General features: G+C 42.4%; 1 protein-coding gene across 1 annotated transcript in view; it reads right to left on the bottom strand.

Moving 5' to 3' along the window:
• RCAN2 (regulator of calcineurin 2) overlaps positions 1–15919 on the bottom strand; it is a 256980-nt gene that overhangs the window by 217337 nt on the left and 23724 nt on the right. Inside the window, exon 2 of the mRNA XM_068558289.1 lies at positions 1207–1433. Within this exon, the coding sequence (XP_068414390.1) occupies positions 1207–1431 (225 nt within the window). The 5' untranslated portion in view covers positions 1432–1433. The remainder of the gene's footprint in view (positions 1–1206; positions 1434–15919) is intronic.

Below are 15919 nucleotides of genomic sequence, written 5' to 3' on the forward strand. Positions count from 1 at the left end.
CTATGTGTCATTTTTTCACTCCAGATAGTCTGCTGATGATAGCTCTGGAGGTTCTAATCACATATAATTCCTTGGACTTCAAGTTATTTTTAGCCCATCATTTCAACTGTTCAACTCCAAAATTATACTATTATAAAACTATCTTTATATGGCTTGAAATAATTCCTAATCCTCTGGGCTATCACGATTGCTTACAAAACCAATAAAATTCAGAACAAAGACTTCCAGTAATTGTGTTCAGGCAACAGAGTTTGGACTTCAGCAGTTGGCAAAAACAGTCCAAGTCTGTGAAACAGCGATCATAAATCCTACTCTTAATCTCACACAAAGCCATACTTTAATGTAGAAAAAAAAAGGCTCTTTCCCCCAAAAACTGTTGGCCATGTTTTACAACACAGCCTAGTGATGGACTTTACAATTAGAAATCCACATGCACAAGGGAAGGTTTGATCCATTTAGACTCTGCTGTTAAAAGGTCAGAGAAATCCGAAGTAAACTTTCGAAAGACCTCCAAAAGGATTATTTACTCTGATGGCCAAGAATGCTTCCACTAAATCAAGCTGACTCTTAAAATGGAAGCTTCATATTCTGGAAAATGCTTGTACATAGACAACCTCATTCCCTAATTATTTCAAATCAAGGAGTTAAGCATTTTCACGCAAATTCTTACAACACACCCAAAACAATTCTACCCACTTGAGCAAAGCAAGTCTCATATGGCCAACCAATTTACCTTTCTAATAAGTGCTGCAGGACTTGGGGCCCAATTTAAGAAACTATTGTTAGAACAGTCATCAAACTGCAGGAAGAGTAAGGGGGAAAGAGAGCTTGTGCTGCGCAGGGAAAGGCCAATTAAGTTTTGGGCAGAATAGGGGAAAATAAAACTTTTTTTTTTTTAACAACATCTGCTTCCTAGCCCAAGGGGTATCCCCTGCAATCACTATTCCCAACACCATTGTTAGACAGTCCTCTGAGTGGCAGACATCGAGATCTGATTCAACACAGTCTCCCATACAACCTTGTTGTGTGTACCTCCAATGTCAACTGATAATAGAACAGCCTTTTCTGCTCTTGCTATGCATGCCAGGAAGAGTGCCAAGTAAACATTTTCAAAAACTTCCAAACATTAACCACAAAGAAGCAATGGAAATATTTGGGGGATAATGCCACATCTCCCCCTGTTTCAGGAGCAGAAAGGCTTCTTACCTTGCTCTCATCCCCTTCAAATACCGACTGGTGGACGTTGCATGCAAACAGTGAGTTCGGGAGGTCCGTGAAGTCTGTGATTGCTTGAAAGGCCTCCTCCGTGAAACACTGAGTCACAGCCCAGTCTCTGTCTATGCAGCAGAGCAGGAAGAGTCCTCCATCTTCGGGGATGTGCCCCTGCTGCCCCAGGCTCCTCATCCCAATGAAATAAGAGTCTCCCCTCATTCCTGAGGATACAGAGACGGATGCATGTTAGAGTAGGATTCGATTCCTTAAAGCTTGGTTTGAAGGTCGCAGTTCTGGAATGTCCGGGGCAGAGAGGGGAGGATGATTAGGAAGAGAAGCAGGGGCTATTAGAAGGGGGAAGACCCAGCAAGTTCACATTTTCCCCTTGATCTCTGAGTTACAACTTCCCACACAGCTCTGCTTCTGGGCAAGAATCCAGTCCCAGCTATGGGCAAAAAAAAAAAAACCCCACTTGAGCAGGACTGGAGTTGGAGGCCAGGGGCTCCAGCCTAGCTGTTCAGTGTTCACTAGACTGGGAACCTTGGAAAGTTACATAAGTTCTCTGAGCCTTGCTTCCTTAAGAGAATCAAATGGATTCAGACAAAAATGCAGATAGGAAAGTGCTTTGATAAGTTACATGATGAATTATATAATACCACAACCATTACTGCTAATGCTTATCACTTCTTGAGTTCCAGGAATGATTCTAAATGATTTGAGTGCCTTAACTGACCTATCGAATCTCCATCTGTGTGGTTGGTACCAATATTATCCCCATTTTACAGAGGGGAAAAACTAAGGAACAAAGCAATTAAGTAACTTTGACAGGGTCCATGACAAAATGGCAGGACTAGGATTCAAACTCAGGGAGTTTGGCACGAAAGTCTGCTCTCCTATACCACGGAAATGAAGCAGATCAAAATTACTGCAAGTCTATATTTAAGGAAGTACAACCTATTTCATCATCACCACCTGAATCCTGATTAGGGTAACTCTAATAGTTAGTCATCTATCCAAATGAGGACACACAGACACACACAGACACACAGACACACACACACACACACACACACACACACCCTCTTCTGCCTGGGGTAATTACTCTAATTTGTGAACTCTGGATCTTAAAAAATCAGTACTATCTTGGCTGATCCATGGTATACAGATGCCCCACCCTCAGAGTCCCCATTGTGAAGCTTTCCAGTATTAATCTCATCTACCTGTGTTCCATGATTCTATTATTTCACCACCCCTTACATTCAAAATTCTACCCAACTGCAGCCAGTTGGAGACTTTTTTCCAATTTTTGATACTGGTACATAATTCAGTAGATTTCATCAGCCTTCCTGCATACTTCAACAACAGTCAATGTCTATATTTTTCCTTTGTGTCTATTTTCATGTCGATCATACTATTCTGTTCAAAGATCAGTGATCAAAGTCCCAGAAGGTGAAATACCTTGCCCACGGGTACCCAGATAAGACTGCCTGGCAATTACCATGTGGCTGCTGGATCATCCTCTGTTTCCCCCAATCCCAGCAATGCAGAACCTCAGGGTAAAAGACAGAAAGGCAGTACCACAAAGTGTCACTCTGCCCTCATCAAGTTTAGGTAAGACATAAATTCTAGATCCCCTGACAAGTATGGGTTTCTACTTATATCTCTCTTGAACGCTGAATGCAGTATTGTGATGAGTTTGTTCTTTCATTTTTCCTAGAAACAAAGCCTAAATGGCATCCTGATAAACAGTATTTGACGGCAATATAAATGATGCATTACACATAAAATCTTAGGCCTGGTTGGGAACAGGAGCCAAAAATTAAAGAATCTGAAATAATAACTCAAAAATCAGATCACTACAATTGTGGAAAATAAAAATGTCATTCTATATAAAATATAATAGAACCATTCCTGTATTCTAAAGTTCTCAAAACTCCAATTAATGCAACATTTTCTGTATTTAAATCAAAAAAATACATATTTTAAATTAAAATATGGTACATGGTTTAAGCTTTATTTTTTTCCATAATGAATCCAAAATATATGAACATTTTTATTCTTTATTCTTCAAAAATTTTTTTATTATTATTTTTTGGCCACGCTGCGCAGCTTGTGAGATCTTAGTTTCCTGACCAGGGACTGAACCCAGGCCCTTGGCAGTGAAAGTGCAGAGTCCTAACCACTGGAGGAATTCCCTATGAATATTTTTAATTAGAAGAAAAAACTTCAATGAAATACTTAGAAGTATTTATTTCCCTTCATATTCTTTTACACTGTTGCTTCAGATATTCTAGCATAATATGCATAATGACTATCACATTATTATTAGAGTACTAATTATTTTAGTAGTAAAAATAATTACTAAGAACATTAAGATACTTTTACAGGTAACCCTTGAACAACGTGGGGGTCAGGGGCACCAAGAGACCACACAGTTGAAAATTCAAGTATTAACTTTAGAGTCAGCCCTCCTTATATAGGGTTCCACATCTGCGGATTCAACCAACCTCAGATCCTGTAGAACGTACTCAGTGAAAAAATTCTGTGTATAGGTGGACCTGCACAGTTCAAACCCATGTTGTTCAAGGGTCCACTGTATTTTCATCAGTGGATTACACAAAAACCTTTTGATAATAAAGTTACAATCATCCAGTATCATAAAATACAGATATTGTCAATTTTGATTTCATTTTTAATCCTGTCCTTCTTAGTTAATATTTTTTAAATTAATCAGAATGGATCCCATAATGTTCTTAAATGGGTCTGAGACTGTTTCAATTATTCTTTTTTTCAATGAGAATTAAAATCCATTGCTGAACAAATTAATTAAATAGACCAAATATTAAGCCTCACTCAGGACTCATTTTAATCTACCCAAATAGCCTTAACTTCTGTTCTAAGCTGTAACAATACGATTACCTTTGTAAGACTTTATTTTAAGCTCATTACTTTCAGTAAAGATTTAAAAGGTGAATGCATTTTTGGCAAACAACTTATTCTACTTACATGGAGAAATACTTTAGAAGTCAGAGCGTTGAACAAAGAAACCCTGGTTTCTCTTCCCAGTTCCACTGCTGACTCACCTCATAATTTGGAGAAATCTATTGATCATTCTATGACTCCGTTTATGTTTGTAAAACAGGAACAAAAAACCCTATCTGCCTCCCTCAGCTAAGTAGGAAGAGGCAGAGGAATGAAACAGGGATGAAAAAAAGTGATCAAAATCAGTGTTAATCACTCGTAAAAGGATATGTACTCGGAAACACTATAAAAGCACATCATTAGGATCATCTCAGAGCAAGACTATTATGCTTTGGTATAACCACTAACCTTTAGTAAACCCAAATAAACAGACAGAAAGGGAAATGCTGAAGATTAAAAGAATTCCAGCAACAACTGCCTACATAGCTTAAGAAGATTTACTTATGTTGTCATTATTTCTAAATCTGAGGTTGGTCATCCAAAAGAGAACAGCTGCTTTGAGGTCAAAAGGCAACTCTTCCAGGAGGGTTCCCTGACCTCCCCCAGGACCCATGAATTTAGCATCCTTTCTTTGCAGCCCCTGAGTACCTGCCTAGCCCTCGCACAGTTCATTCTACGCTGCGACTACTGTATCTCCAACCAGAATGGTATTTCTTGAGAGCAGAGACTGAGCTGCCTTTATTCAAGGTATCTTCAGCCTGGTACATCTAGAAAGCCCTCAAAATGTTTGACTGAGTTAATGAATTATATAAAAAGGGGTCACTGTCAGGAAAAAACAGACCAGCAAATGAGTTACAATGATCGACTTAAAATATATACACTAAAAATATGTTATTTATTTCAAATGTATACACTAATAATAAAAATTAACCCACTCATGTCAGATGTAATTTTAAAAATGAAAGATAACAAGAACCATCCAAAGGATTACTTTAGCTAAAATTAAAAATTTGTGGAGTATAGCCAAGATAACATGTATGTTTTTTTGATTATATGAGTTCACTGAAGAAAAAACTGGAAAAATCAGAAAGGTATAAAAAAAGAAAAGAAAACCATAATCCTGCTATCCAGAAAACTCCGTTAATATTCTGGTATATTTAGTTCCAGCGCTTTTTTTTCATGCATAATTCTGAAACAAAATTGGGAGCTTGCTGTTTAATATCCCACACTGATACAGCCAAGAGCAGTTCCCTGTATCATTACATATTCTTTGAAACATTAATTTTAATAGCCACATAGAATCCCAGTGTATAGATCTGTCATAATTTATTTAACTATTCTTCTGTTGTTTGACATTTAGAAAGTATATATTTCCATCGTTACCTTCATCTGGAAAAGAAAATCCACCATCCACTTTTAAAATATAAAGTCTCCCCTGGGAGAACCTCAAACTTTCTTGAGATGCAGAGAAGAGACATCTATGTGAAATATTGGAAAGAGCCCCAGGGGCCTACTTGGGTTCTGGTCCTTCTGTAAGTTGCATGTTTTCTGAGCTGTGGTTTCCATGTTAGCAAAATGGAGAAAGACTGCAGCCTTGTCTACTGCGAATATCAAGCGAGAGGAAGCAAGTGAATGTCTTTTGAAGGCTCCAAAATAATACGTGAATTAAATCCACTTATTACTATGTACAGGCTTGTCAAGATCAGAGGAACCTGGCACTACAGAGGTGGTTGCCATCTACCACTAATAAGGCTGTAAACAAGTTTCAGACTTCAGTGAATGTCCATGATGTAAGCCCATGTCACTAAAATGAGACACAAGTAGGGGATGCCCCTGAATATTTGGTATGGGTCTGGTTGGAGAGCCAATAGAAAGGAAAGTTATTTATAAGGCAAAAGCGAGTCATTAAAAATAAAAAAACAAAAAACGTTGCCCCTCCCCCAACACCACCAAGAGCAAAAATAACTGTTTATTTAAATATTACAAAGTAGGTGGCAATGAGAATATAAATGATTGAATCGGACTCCTTTTAAAGGAAGAGGAAGCCTGGAGAGAGGAAGCTTTTCAACTGTTTCATTACTTTGCTATAATGTGAAAATGATTTCATCCAAGATCCTCAGAAAACCCGACAGAACTTATTAAATAAACATTAAAAGACCTAAAATGAACACAGTATGGTTCCCACCACGAAGACTAGCCACTTGACACTTAAAGATGCCTGCCCAGCGTCAAAGAAGTAGCAACTGAATAAATATTTGCGGCGTAAGTGAATATATTCTCTCCCCCTCAGTAAAATGAGATGATCTAGACATTACTGGGTTTCTACACAAGGAATTAATCTTTCCAAAACTCCCACTTTTCACTCCTAACAAACATTTTTTTTGATATGGTACAAATCCAGGGAAAGGGAACTCAAAGAGACATCTGATTCTGTCGGATACCATTATCGTCACAGTGTTAAGAATATGCATGAGATTTAGATTTCTGAATTGCAGAATCCTAAAAAATACGACCTTTCTAGGAATGGGGTGTAGCTCATGAGAATGGGGAGCCATGCATTTCGCCCACGGGAGTTCTGATCTAGAAAAATCTTAAACTAGATATAGAAGGAGAGGGAAATCACAAATAAGCCCATGAGAGCAGCAGAAAGCCACGGCAGGAAAAATAAAATTGTAAGTATCCATGGAGATGTTCATACTAGTTTCACTGTCAAGTAAAATCACCCCATTAATAGTGTGATGTGTGATCTATGAAAAAGGCAAATGGCACCTTGGAAGGGGTGGTGTGATGATAATCTTGAGTCCCCTGAACGTGCAGAAACTAACACGGCTGACTCTGAGTACCACCTAGGACAGAAAAACTGGAATTTCTTCCTAAGGAAACTATCCGTCTTATTGAGGGGTCAAAAGTCATGTCATCTAAGAAACAGGGGCATGGGTAGACATAGCATAGGGAAGCACAGGCAAGAATTCTTGAGTGAAATCACAGTTGCCTTCAAACTCTGAAAGAGGAAATATTTTTCGTGTGTGGCACTAAGAAAGCAGAAGTCAACCAGGGAAAAAGAATTCAGTTTAATAAAAGGAGCCATGGATCTTTTAACAATTCGGGTTAAAACAGAAATGTCTTGCCTCGTGTCTAAGTGAGCAACTTGTCCCAGTGACAGCCAATGAATAAGCTCCACAGAGCAGGTGATATCGATCTTGTGGGATGTCACCGAGGGAATCCAAGGACCAGGGAGATGGCTGGCTGACATTTATTTTTAAGGTCCCTTCTCACCTTGATACTTTTATCTTTCCATGACTGGAAGAAAATACACAAGAAAAGAGACATCTGTTTATCTCTGGGCTTAAAGGTACTCAAGAAAGGGGAACTTATATATAACCTTTAACAAAAGCTTTCTCCAGGGTTGAAACTTTTATCTGATGCTCTTAACAAACCTGCCTATATTTTTTGTCTTCCAGGTTATTCAAACTAGAAAGCAAGAATTTTTAAACATAGGAAATAATGATCTACAGAGGAAGAAAACTGAGTAGGACATACTCCAAAAGCAACTTAAGTTTGAGTTTATTTTTCCTTAGACAAAAGAATATTTAAGATGCGACTCATCTGCTTTTTAAATTAAGAACAAGAATGTAAAACTTTTTGCAACAAGGGCAACAAATAGGAAAAAGTGTGCCTTGATTCCATGTTATAGCCAGCTGAGGAGGATAAATAAGGAAATAGGATAAATGGAAGTGATAAGGAATAATTCCTTCTGACTTTAAATTCAGTTTTCATTGAAAAACAAGTAAATGGATTAGGGGAGATGTGTTAGTTTGGAAGAAGTTAAAGGTGACCATGTCAGCTTGAATATTAATGATCAAAAGTAAGAATGCAATGTTGCATTAATAAGTAGTAGAAAGAAATGCCTATAGCTATTTTTAAATTGAATATAAGGGTAAATAAATCCAATGCAATTTTTTTTAAAGAATAGAAACCTCAACTTATAAGTTTTACAGTGTTTAAAACCCCTTTAGCTCTAAAATTAAATGATTCTTCAACGATACCTGGGGCAAAATAAGCTGATTAGAAAAAAATTTATGTGAATAATGATAATCATTTTACAATTAAATCATATCAGCTTCCAGTTTTGGTCTGGCCTTATGGATGAGGTCCTTTTGTCGCCTAGCTAGACCCTCTTCGGGATAAGCCAGGCCTCTTCCTCATTTTGTCCAACTTATAGGGAGATTGAAGTATAATATTAGCAACATCAAACCATCCCAGCCATCCTGGGATACAAAGGAGAGACATGATATTCTTAGGCTGTGCTCCAGAGAAACCCATTAGAGCTCTTTTTGAAATATAATGGAGCCTATTTAATTCAGCCACAGAATTTTCACACCCGCCGAGCTGTGTGAACCTCCTGCTATTCTTGATACCATTTGGGATCAGTCTTGAAAGAACCAGGACGACGCAGTGTTCAACTTGTGGTTTTTCAAAAGAAATTATCCACATTCCTTGCTCATAGCTCCCTTCAGGACATCTTCTGGGACCACTGTTCCACTGGAAGCTCCCACAGAACAATAATTCAATTAATTCAGTTCCCCAAGGAAGCAGCTTCTTATACATTTTTATGAAGTTAAAAAAAAAAAAGGACGCTGTTGCCACCATCTCCTTTTGTACTGGATTCTACAGCAGAATCCAGGACTATAAACTCACCCATCACAACATCTTTCCACCTGTAGGGTTTTAATGCCCATGGTCTCCCTGGAAGATTTGCAAATCCTGTATATTCTTCCAACTGACAAAATAAAAAGGGAAGGAAGACCCTCACATCTACGCAGGGTCAGATGGGACAGGTAGGGCCTTTGTAGTCCACTTCCACAGCCCTAACTGACAACATCCAGAAAATGGGTTCCAAACAGGCTTCCTGCAAGGGTAGAGAGTCAGAGAGAGGAAACATCACCTTTTATGAAGGGTATGAAGGTGAGAAGGTTGTTCTTAAAGATCGGAAAATCTGTGTCTACAAAGAATAACCTACAATCAACCAGAGCTTTATTCAACAAAACAAACAAGAACTATTGGAGCCCTCACCCAAAAGAGAAGAGCTTCAGTCATTGTATTAGTCAAGGTCCCAGCAGGAAACAGATGGCATGCTCAAGTCGGAGAATTTGAAAAGAGTTTAATAACGGAACTGTTGACAAAGGTGTGGGCAGGCTCTAGGGAAACCACAAAAGAGAATGCAAAAGCCTGGGCTAGCACCACCCCTAGACCAGAAGAGATGAGAAGAGGGGAGAGGTTTCCAGAACTGGAACACAGAGGGCTGAGTGGAAAAGGCCCCCACTCAGGTTGAGGGATACAGCCCATCCTCAGTGCCACCACAGAGAGGGTGCCAGGGGAGTTAATATCCCCACCTTGCTCTCTTTTTCTGATCTGCTGGCACCTTGCACTGGCCAAACCCAACTGGGAACCAGAGGGCAAGGGAGCTGGGATGCGGAATATATGAGTCAGCCCCTGGGGCACAGAATGGAGAGGGATGGACAGAGGTTCCCTGGGACCAAGTGAAGAAATCAAGCACGGTCTTCATAACTGGGTGGTAGTCTAGAAATATGATAGGTTAATTTCAGTGGAACTCAATCTAAAAATGTATAATGTCACAGATTCACCATTTCTGACTGCCTTTTTCTTTTTCTTAAGAACAAAAAGACGGAAAGGGGAATGAGCAACTCTGTTTCAAGACCCATGCCTGCACCACTGTGGAAGGGGTATTCTGAGCCCAGGAAGTAGGCAGAAGTCCACCCTCTCATCATGGCTGTAAGAAGAAGCTTAAAAGAAAGCCCCAAGTCTCCAGAGGAGCCAAGTAAATTATATGCAAAATAACTTCACCGGAAGATGACACTTTTAAAGGGAGCAGCAAGGCAGGTGAGGGTTGCTATGGTAGCCAAAGTTAAGATGTCATCTTTCCCCTTCTGCTGTCAGAGGGGACTTAGGGGGCTGGGGCGAAGGGGCAGAGAGTAAGAGAGGCTGCGCCTCTGAGGGAAATCCAGCCAAGAAGCGTCTGGGTTATTCAGATATTCTATTAAGAAAGGAAAGCCAGACTGGAAAGCTGCCAGAGGACAGGTGGTTTGCGGAGAGCTGCTCAGAACTCATTAGGAGGCCAAGAAGGCTGGTGACACCCTCTCTAATAAGATTCGCAGATAATGATCAGCTCGACTGTAAGGTCTTTTTAATGCAAATATATAAAGGAACTAGGAAGAGAAAGATAAATAGCCCTATCTCAGTACCCAGCATAGCCTATGCGACCTTTTTTCTCAAATACAGCTAAATGTTCAGGTTACTTCCACATTAAAAATCTTCCGTAACTCCCTAAGATCTAGTAAGTTCAACAAAAAGAGTTCTTCCACCCAGCAAACCTGGACACCCACAGGAAGATGACAGTCTTCCTGTCCAGATGTATCTCACTCTCACGTATCTCACTCTCTTGTCAGTGTGAGAAAAGAGTCCTAAGTCTCAGGATCAGCCTCCATAACTGTCAATAAGGACAATAATAATAACAACAGCAGCAACAGCAATTATGAAGGGCTTCCTTTGTTCTGAGGGCTTTATCTATATCAAACGTATGGACAGCTGTGTGGTCCTGACCCACTGACTCAAGCTTTCCTCGCTTCTAAGCCTTTGTGTTGGTCCCCAGCCCCTCCTATCGACATCTTGCTCATCCTGAAAGCCACACCTGGGACCACCACCTTCACGCCCCACTCTGAGCCCCACCTGCACAAGAAGACATCACCCCTCTCTAACCCCAATCACCCTGTGTCTGACCTCTCACAACACTTACTTTGCTGTGCCTCTTGTGAAATAGAATTCGTATTTCATGGCAATACAAGAAACACTGAAACATAAAAAATTCTTCTCTGCCCTTTGGTCTCCCCTCTCCCCGCACCGTGCGCGGTGTATCTGCACTTGGCATCGACCAAACCTCCCCATTGGCAGGAATACGTGCTCAGCCATAAAGACCAACGTTCTCCTAGCATCAGCAAGACAACTCCTTAAAAGATAACATTCCTTCTTGAGCTTATAAGGGGTCACATGACCCACCACCATGACGCTTAGACCTGGATGATGTAAACGGTCAATAATACATCATGTGATGTACAGCCCTCTGTCTCAAAAACTTATAGAACTGTTCCTTGACTTCGAATGGGCGGAACGGTTCTCAGAGCTTTCTGTGATGCTCTTCCCAGGTTATAATTCTCAAATTCAGCTCGAATAAAATTTTCCACTTCTTTCTTAGAGCAACTGATTAATTTTTCATCAAGACTCTCCTTGTACTTTTCTTATTCTTATCCTCCTCTTCCTGTTGAGGGCAGGGGCCCTGTGTCCTCCATCTGGATAACCCCTGTCGCTGTTAAATAAGATCTTACCCCTAGAAGGTAACCTCTGGCATTTCTGGAATTGAATGGATTTCAGGAGTCCTGCCTTCGACTCTCAGCTCCCCAGAATACTTGCTGTCTTTGGGCAAGTTACTTAATCTCTCTGTGTTCAGGGTCATCACCTCTGAAGCAGGGATAACAGGAGTGTTTACGCCTTAGAGTACTGTTTTGAGGATTTAACAGCTAACACAATAGGGCATTTAGGACAATGGGACACACAGGCAGTGCTCAATAAATGTAACTATTATTAGTATTGGCCATCTTAGTTCTTTCACGTGACATAGGATCTCGTCCCCTCTTTCCTAGGGTCATCAGTCTTTTCACACCTAGAGAGGCAGCGAGCGAAGTGTAGACTTTGGAGTTGGTCTGTTGGGTCTGGCACCAGCAATTCCTAGCTGTGTGACCTTGGACATGCTACTGAACATCTCTGGGCAGTGTATGCAACACGGGGGCCATCCTGGTACTGACTTCATAGGGTTGTTATATGGATTGAAGGAACTCTAAAGACAGACAAAACCCAGATTCTAATGCCAGCAATCCAGTCCCAGTGCTGGGTGACCATGGGGGGAAGACTGGGCTGGCAGCGGAGGCCTGGAGCCTAGGTCTGAATCCTCTTTCCACCATCATTTTCCATTTTCCTTGGTGATTTTAGGCAAGTTAGTTTCACTTACAGAGCTTCAGTTTCCAAAGCTACAAATCAGGATGATGGAGAGGCTCAAATGAGATTATCACGGGCCCCAATTGGTCCAGAGTCCTGCAGCTCAGGAGATGTTAGCATTTGCTGACGCTGACGCTGACTGGCGCTTGTTAATCTCACGGTCATCCCACCTTTATCTCTTCGTCTGTTCTCAGATAACTGTTTACATTCCAAGAAAGGCATATTTTGTGGTAGGCGTGGGGTTTGACATAACTTCGGGACCAAGACTAAGAACTTTCCTTCAGTTTCTCAGCCCATGAACCTGGCTTCCTAACCCATGTTCCCTGCTTGAGACTTAAGTTTTACTTGCCATTCTCTTTCCTTTGAGTGCCATTTTCCAACTTGGATAAAAATGCCATCAAGTGCTTAACCAGAGGCTCTGGGGTCCTTCCCAGGAAGGCCCCTCCCCCCACTGACCCCCCCACCACCGGTAAAGCACCCTCCACCCAGGGAGGGCCACCTAGCGTCTCCTTTCTGCTTCCGGTCTACACATGTGTTGTTATTGACAACATTTGGCAAAGCGAACCCACTTACTGATGTTTTTGCATCTCCTCCCATATGGTGAGCATCCTTGCTTCTGCCTGTAATAGCCTGCACCCAGCACGGCTCCTGGCCCATGGCACTGGCAAGACGAAAGCAATGTAACATCACTACCTCTACCCAGAGCCACTGCTATTCTCTCTCATTCTCATTCTCTCTCTCTCTGTCCCTCTCTCTCTCTCTCCTAATAGATGTTGCAGAGCCCTGTTCATCCTTCATTACCACTTTCTCAACTGAGTAACTTCCTGAGTCTCAGACTTTCCTTGGTCTCCTGCTTTGTTAAATCCAGAAGGATGAGGGTTCTCACCCTCCCTTTTCATTGCTGGTGCAATTCACCAGTTCACTCTTTTTTTTTTTAAACAGTCATCACATATGAACATACATAACTACCCTCCTTTTTTTTTTATTATTTATTTATTACATTTATTTTTTAGTAGCTTTTCTCTATTTTTGTCTGCTGTCTCTGTGCTTTATAAATTCTATTTATTTATTTATTTTTATATTTATTTTTGGCTGTGTTGGGTCTTCGTTTCTGTGCGAGGGCTTTCTCTAGTTGCGGCGAGCGGGGGCCACTCTTCATCGCGGTGCGTGGGCCTCTTCACTATCGCGGCCTCTCTTGTTGCGGAGCACAGGCTCCAGATGCGCAGGCTCAGTAGTTGTGGCTCACGGGCCTAGTTGCTCCGCGGCAGGCGGGATCTTCCCAGACCAGGGCTCGAACCCGTGTCCCCTGCATTAGCAGGCAGATTCTCAACCACTGCGCCACCAGGGAAGCCCCACCAGTTCACTCTTGATCTGAAAGTAAGTCACTGCCCTGATGGCTTCAAGTCACTTTTTAAATCCTTCCCTTCTTTTTATATGCTTTGGCTGAAGATGCTTTCTTTCTCTCCCTCCCTTCCTTCCTTTCTCCCTGCATTCTTCTCTCTCTTCCTCCCTCTCTCTCCGTCTCTCCCTCCTTCAAGCTTACAATCACAGTATCTGTTAGGTCCCTAGAGGAGCAAATGCGGATTGGACGTGTGCCTTGGAAACTAGAGCACACCTCCTCCTCTCTAGACGGAGCTGCCTGCCCGCAGCCTGCTCAGCCAAGGCCCCCGCCTGAGAAGCTGACCCAGGCTGAGCAGTTTTGCTCCACATTGTCAGAAAGTCACAATTCCGGATGATCCCTAATTAGTTCCTCACTTCTGGTGCCATGTGTTGTTTACCAGAAAGAGCTGACCCAGATTCTAGCTTCAAAAAAAACAAGCTGAAACCTTTATTAAAGTCCTTCCTGGCTGGCTGCAATTGGGATCAGTTGCTTGGAAGGGCCAACTTACCTCATCTCTCCGTCTTCCAACAACTGATCAGGGGCCAGGCCCACGAGGATAGAACCTGGTTGGTAGGAAGGTTTCTGAGGAAGACCTCCAGAGGGCTGAGGGAGAGAGACTTGGGGAACACCTCCAGGGGGCTGAGGGAGAGAGACTTGGGGAACACCTCCAGGGGGCTGAGGGAGAGAGACTTGGGGAACACCTCCAGGGGGCTGAGGGAGAGAGACTTGGGGAACACCTCCAGGGGGCTGAGGGAGAGAGACTTGGGGAACACCTCCAGAGGGCCGAGGGAGAGAGACTTGGGGAACACCTCCAGGGGGCCGAGGGAGAGAGACTTGGGGAACACCTCCAGGGGGCTGAGGGAGAGAGACTTGGGGAACACCTCCAGGGGGCTGAGGGAGAGAGACTTGGGGAACACCTCCAGGGGGCTGAGGGAGGGAAACCAAGCCAGTGGAGGAGTCAAGTAGTAGCGGCCAAGTGAGCTTAATCGCTAACTGACCTTTTAAGAACTGATGACAACCTTTCCTGGTCTCGATACTGCCTTACTCCAAAGACCGTGCTTGAAATGAAGTGGGAGGAAGATGTATGTATATCATTCCTCTACTTGACCAAAAGAGCAGATGGAAACGCTTGTAACTTTAATGAACGGAACCATCATGGCGGACACCATGATAATCAAGATGGCAGCTTCACCGCTGCAGGCGGCAGGCTCCTGACAAGCACAGCCGGAACAGTGCAAGAGGCCTGCCCAATGTCCATCCAACATGACACTGGAAGCTCTTTACGTCAGAGGAGAAAACTAGGGCCCCTTCCCCTTCCCGCTTGTCCAACCAATCCCAGCACCACTCCATATGTTTAACTGGAAAAAACAGCCAACAAAATAGAAGCTTCTTATTAAGATGTCAAAGACCAGTGTTTACGACTGGATTCCTAAAGCTTGATTCAGTACCAGGAATGGGGCAGTGTGAAAGATGAAAAACAGTATTTTAGGTTAGCTTGTCTTTTTGACAGACTGTCGCTATTTGTCTCTTTATATAGCTACCTCGTTCTACCTTTCAGATGACAGTGTGTGTCACATAGCAGATGCTCAAAAATATTTGTTACATAAATCTTAGACAATTCTCTTTTTTCCTTCTCTCCACCAGATCACTTCCTTTTTCATCTTCTCTATTTTCTACATTTCTTAAAATTTTTTTCCTTCTTCCGAACAGAATCTCAATGGCCTTTTCATCTAGAATGTAAAATTACTTCAAATCCCAAATATGAAACATTAAAAACTGTAATAGGTGTATGGATATGAAAAAAGGACCTGGGAAGTGCGTAACAGGAGGGGAAAGGAAAGCAGGTGTAATTGACCACATCAGCATGGTCTGCCCTTGGCTTTGATGCGAGGAGGGTGAGGTCTGGTGCAGCACACACAGTTCAGTCTTTGTGCCCCGCCTGATGGAGCTGTCATCCCTGTGCACCAGCCGGCACAGCCATCATGCAGAGTATCTGCCAGTCTATTAAAATCTGTGGGACTTCCCTGGTGGCGCAGTGGTTGAGAGTCTGCCTGCTAATGCAGGGGACACGGGTTCGAGCCCTGGTCTGGGAAGATCTCACATGCCGCGGAGCAGCTGGGCCCGTGAGCCACAACTGCTGAGCCTGCGCGTCTGGAGCCTGTGCTCCGCAACAAGAGAGGCCGCGACAGTGAGAGGCCCGCGCACCGCGATGAAGAATGGCCCCCGCTTGCCGCAACTAGAGAAAGCCCTCGCACAGAAACGAAGACCCAACACAGCCAAAAATAAATAAATAATAATTTTTTAAAAAAAATCTGTGTAGTGGGACTGCAGGACAGG

The sequence above is a fragment of the Eschrichtius robustus genome, chromosome 12 (assembly GCF_028021215.1).
Source record: "Eschrichtius robustus isolate mEscRob2 chromosome 12, mEscRob2.pri, whole genome shotgun sequence".
Classification (NCBI taxonomy): domain Eukaryota; kingdom Metazoa; phylum Chordata; class Mammalia; order Artiodactyla; family Eschrichtiidae; genus Eschrichtius; species Eschrichtius robustus.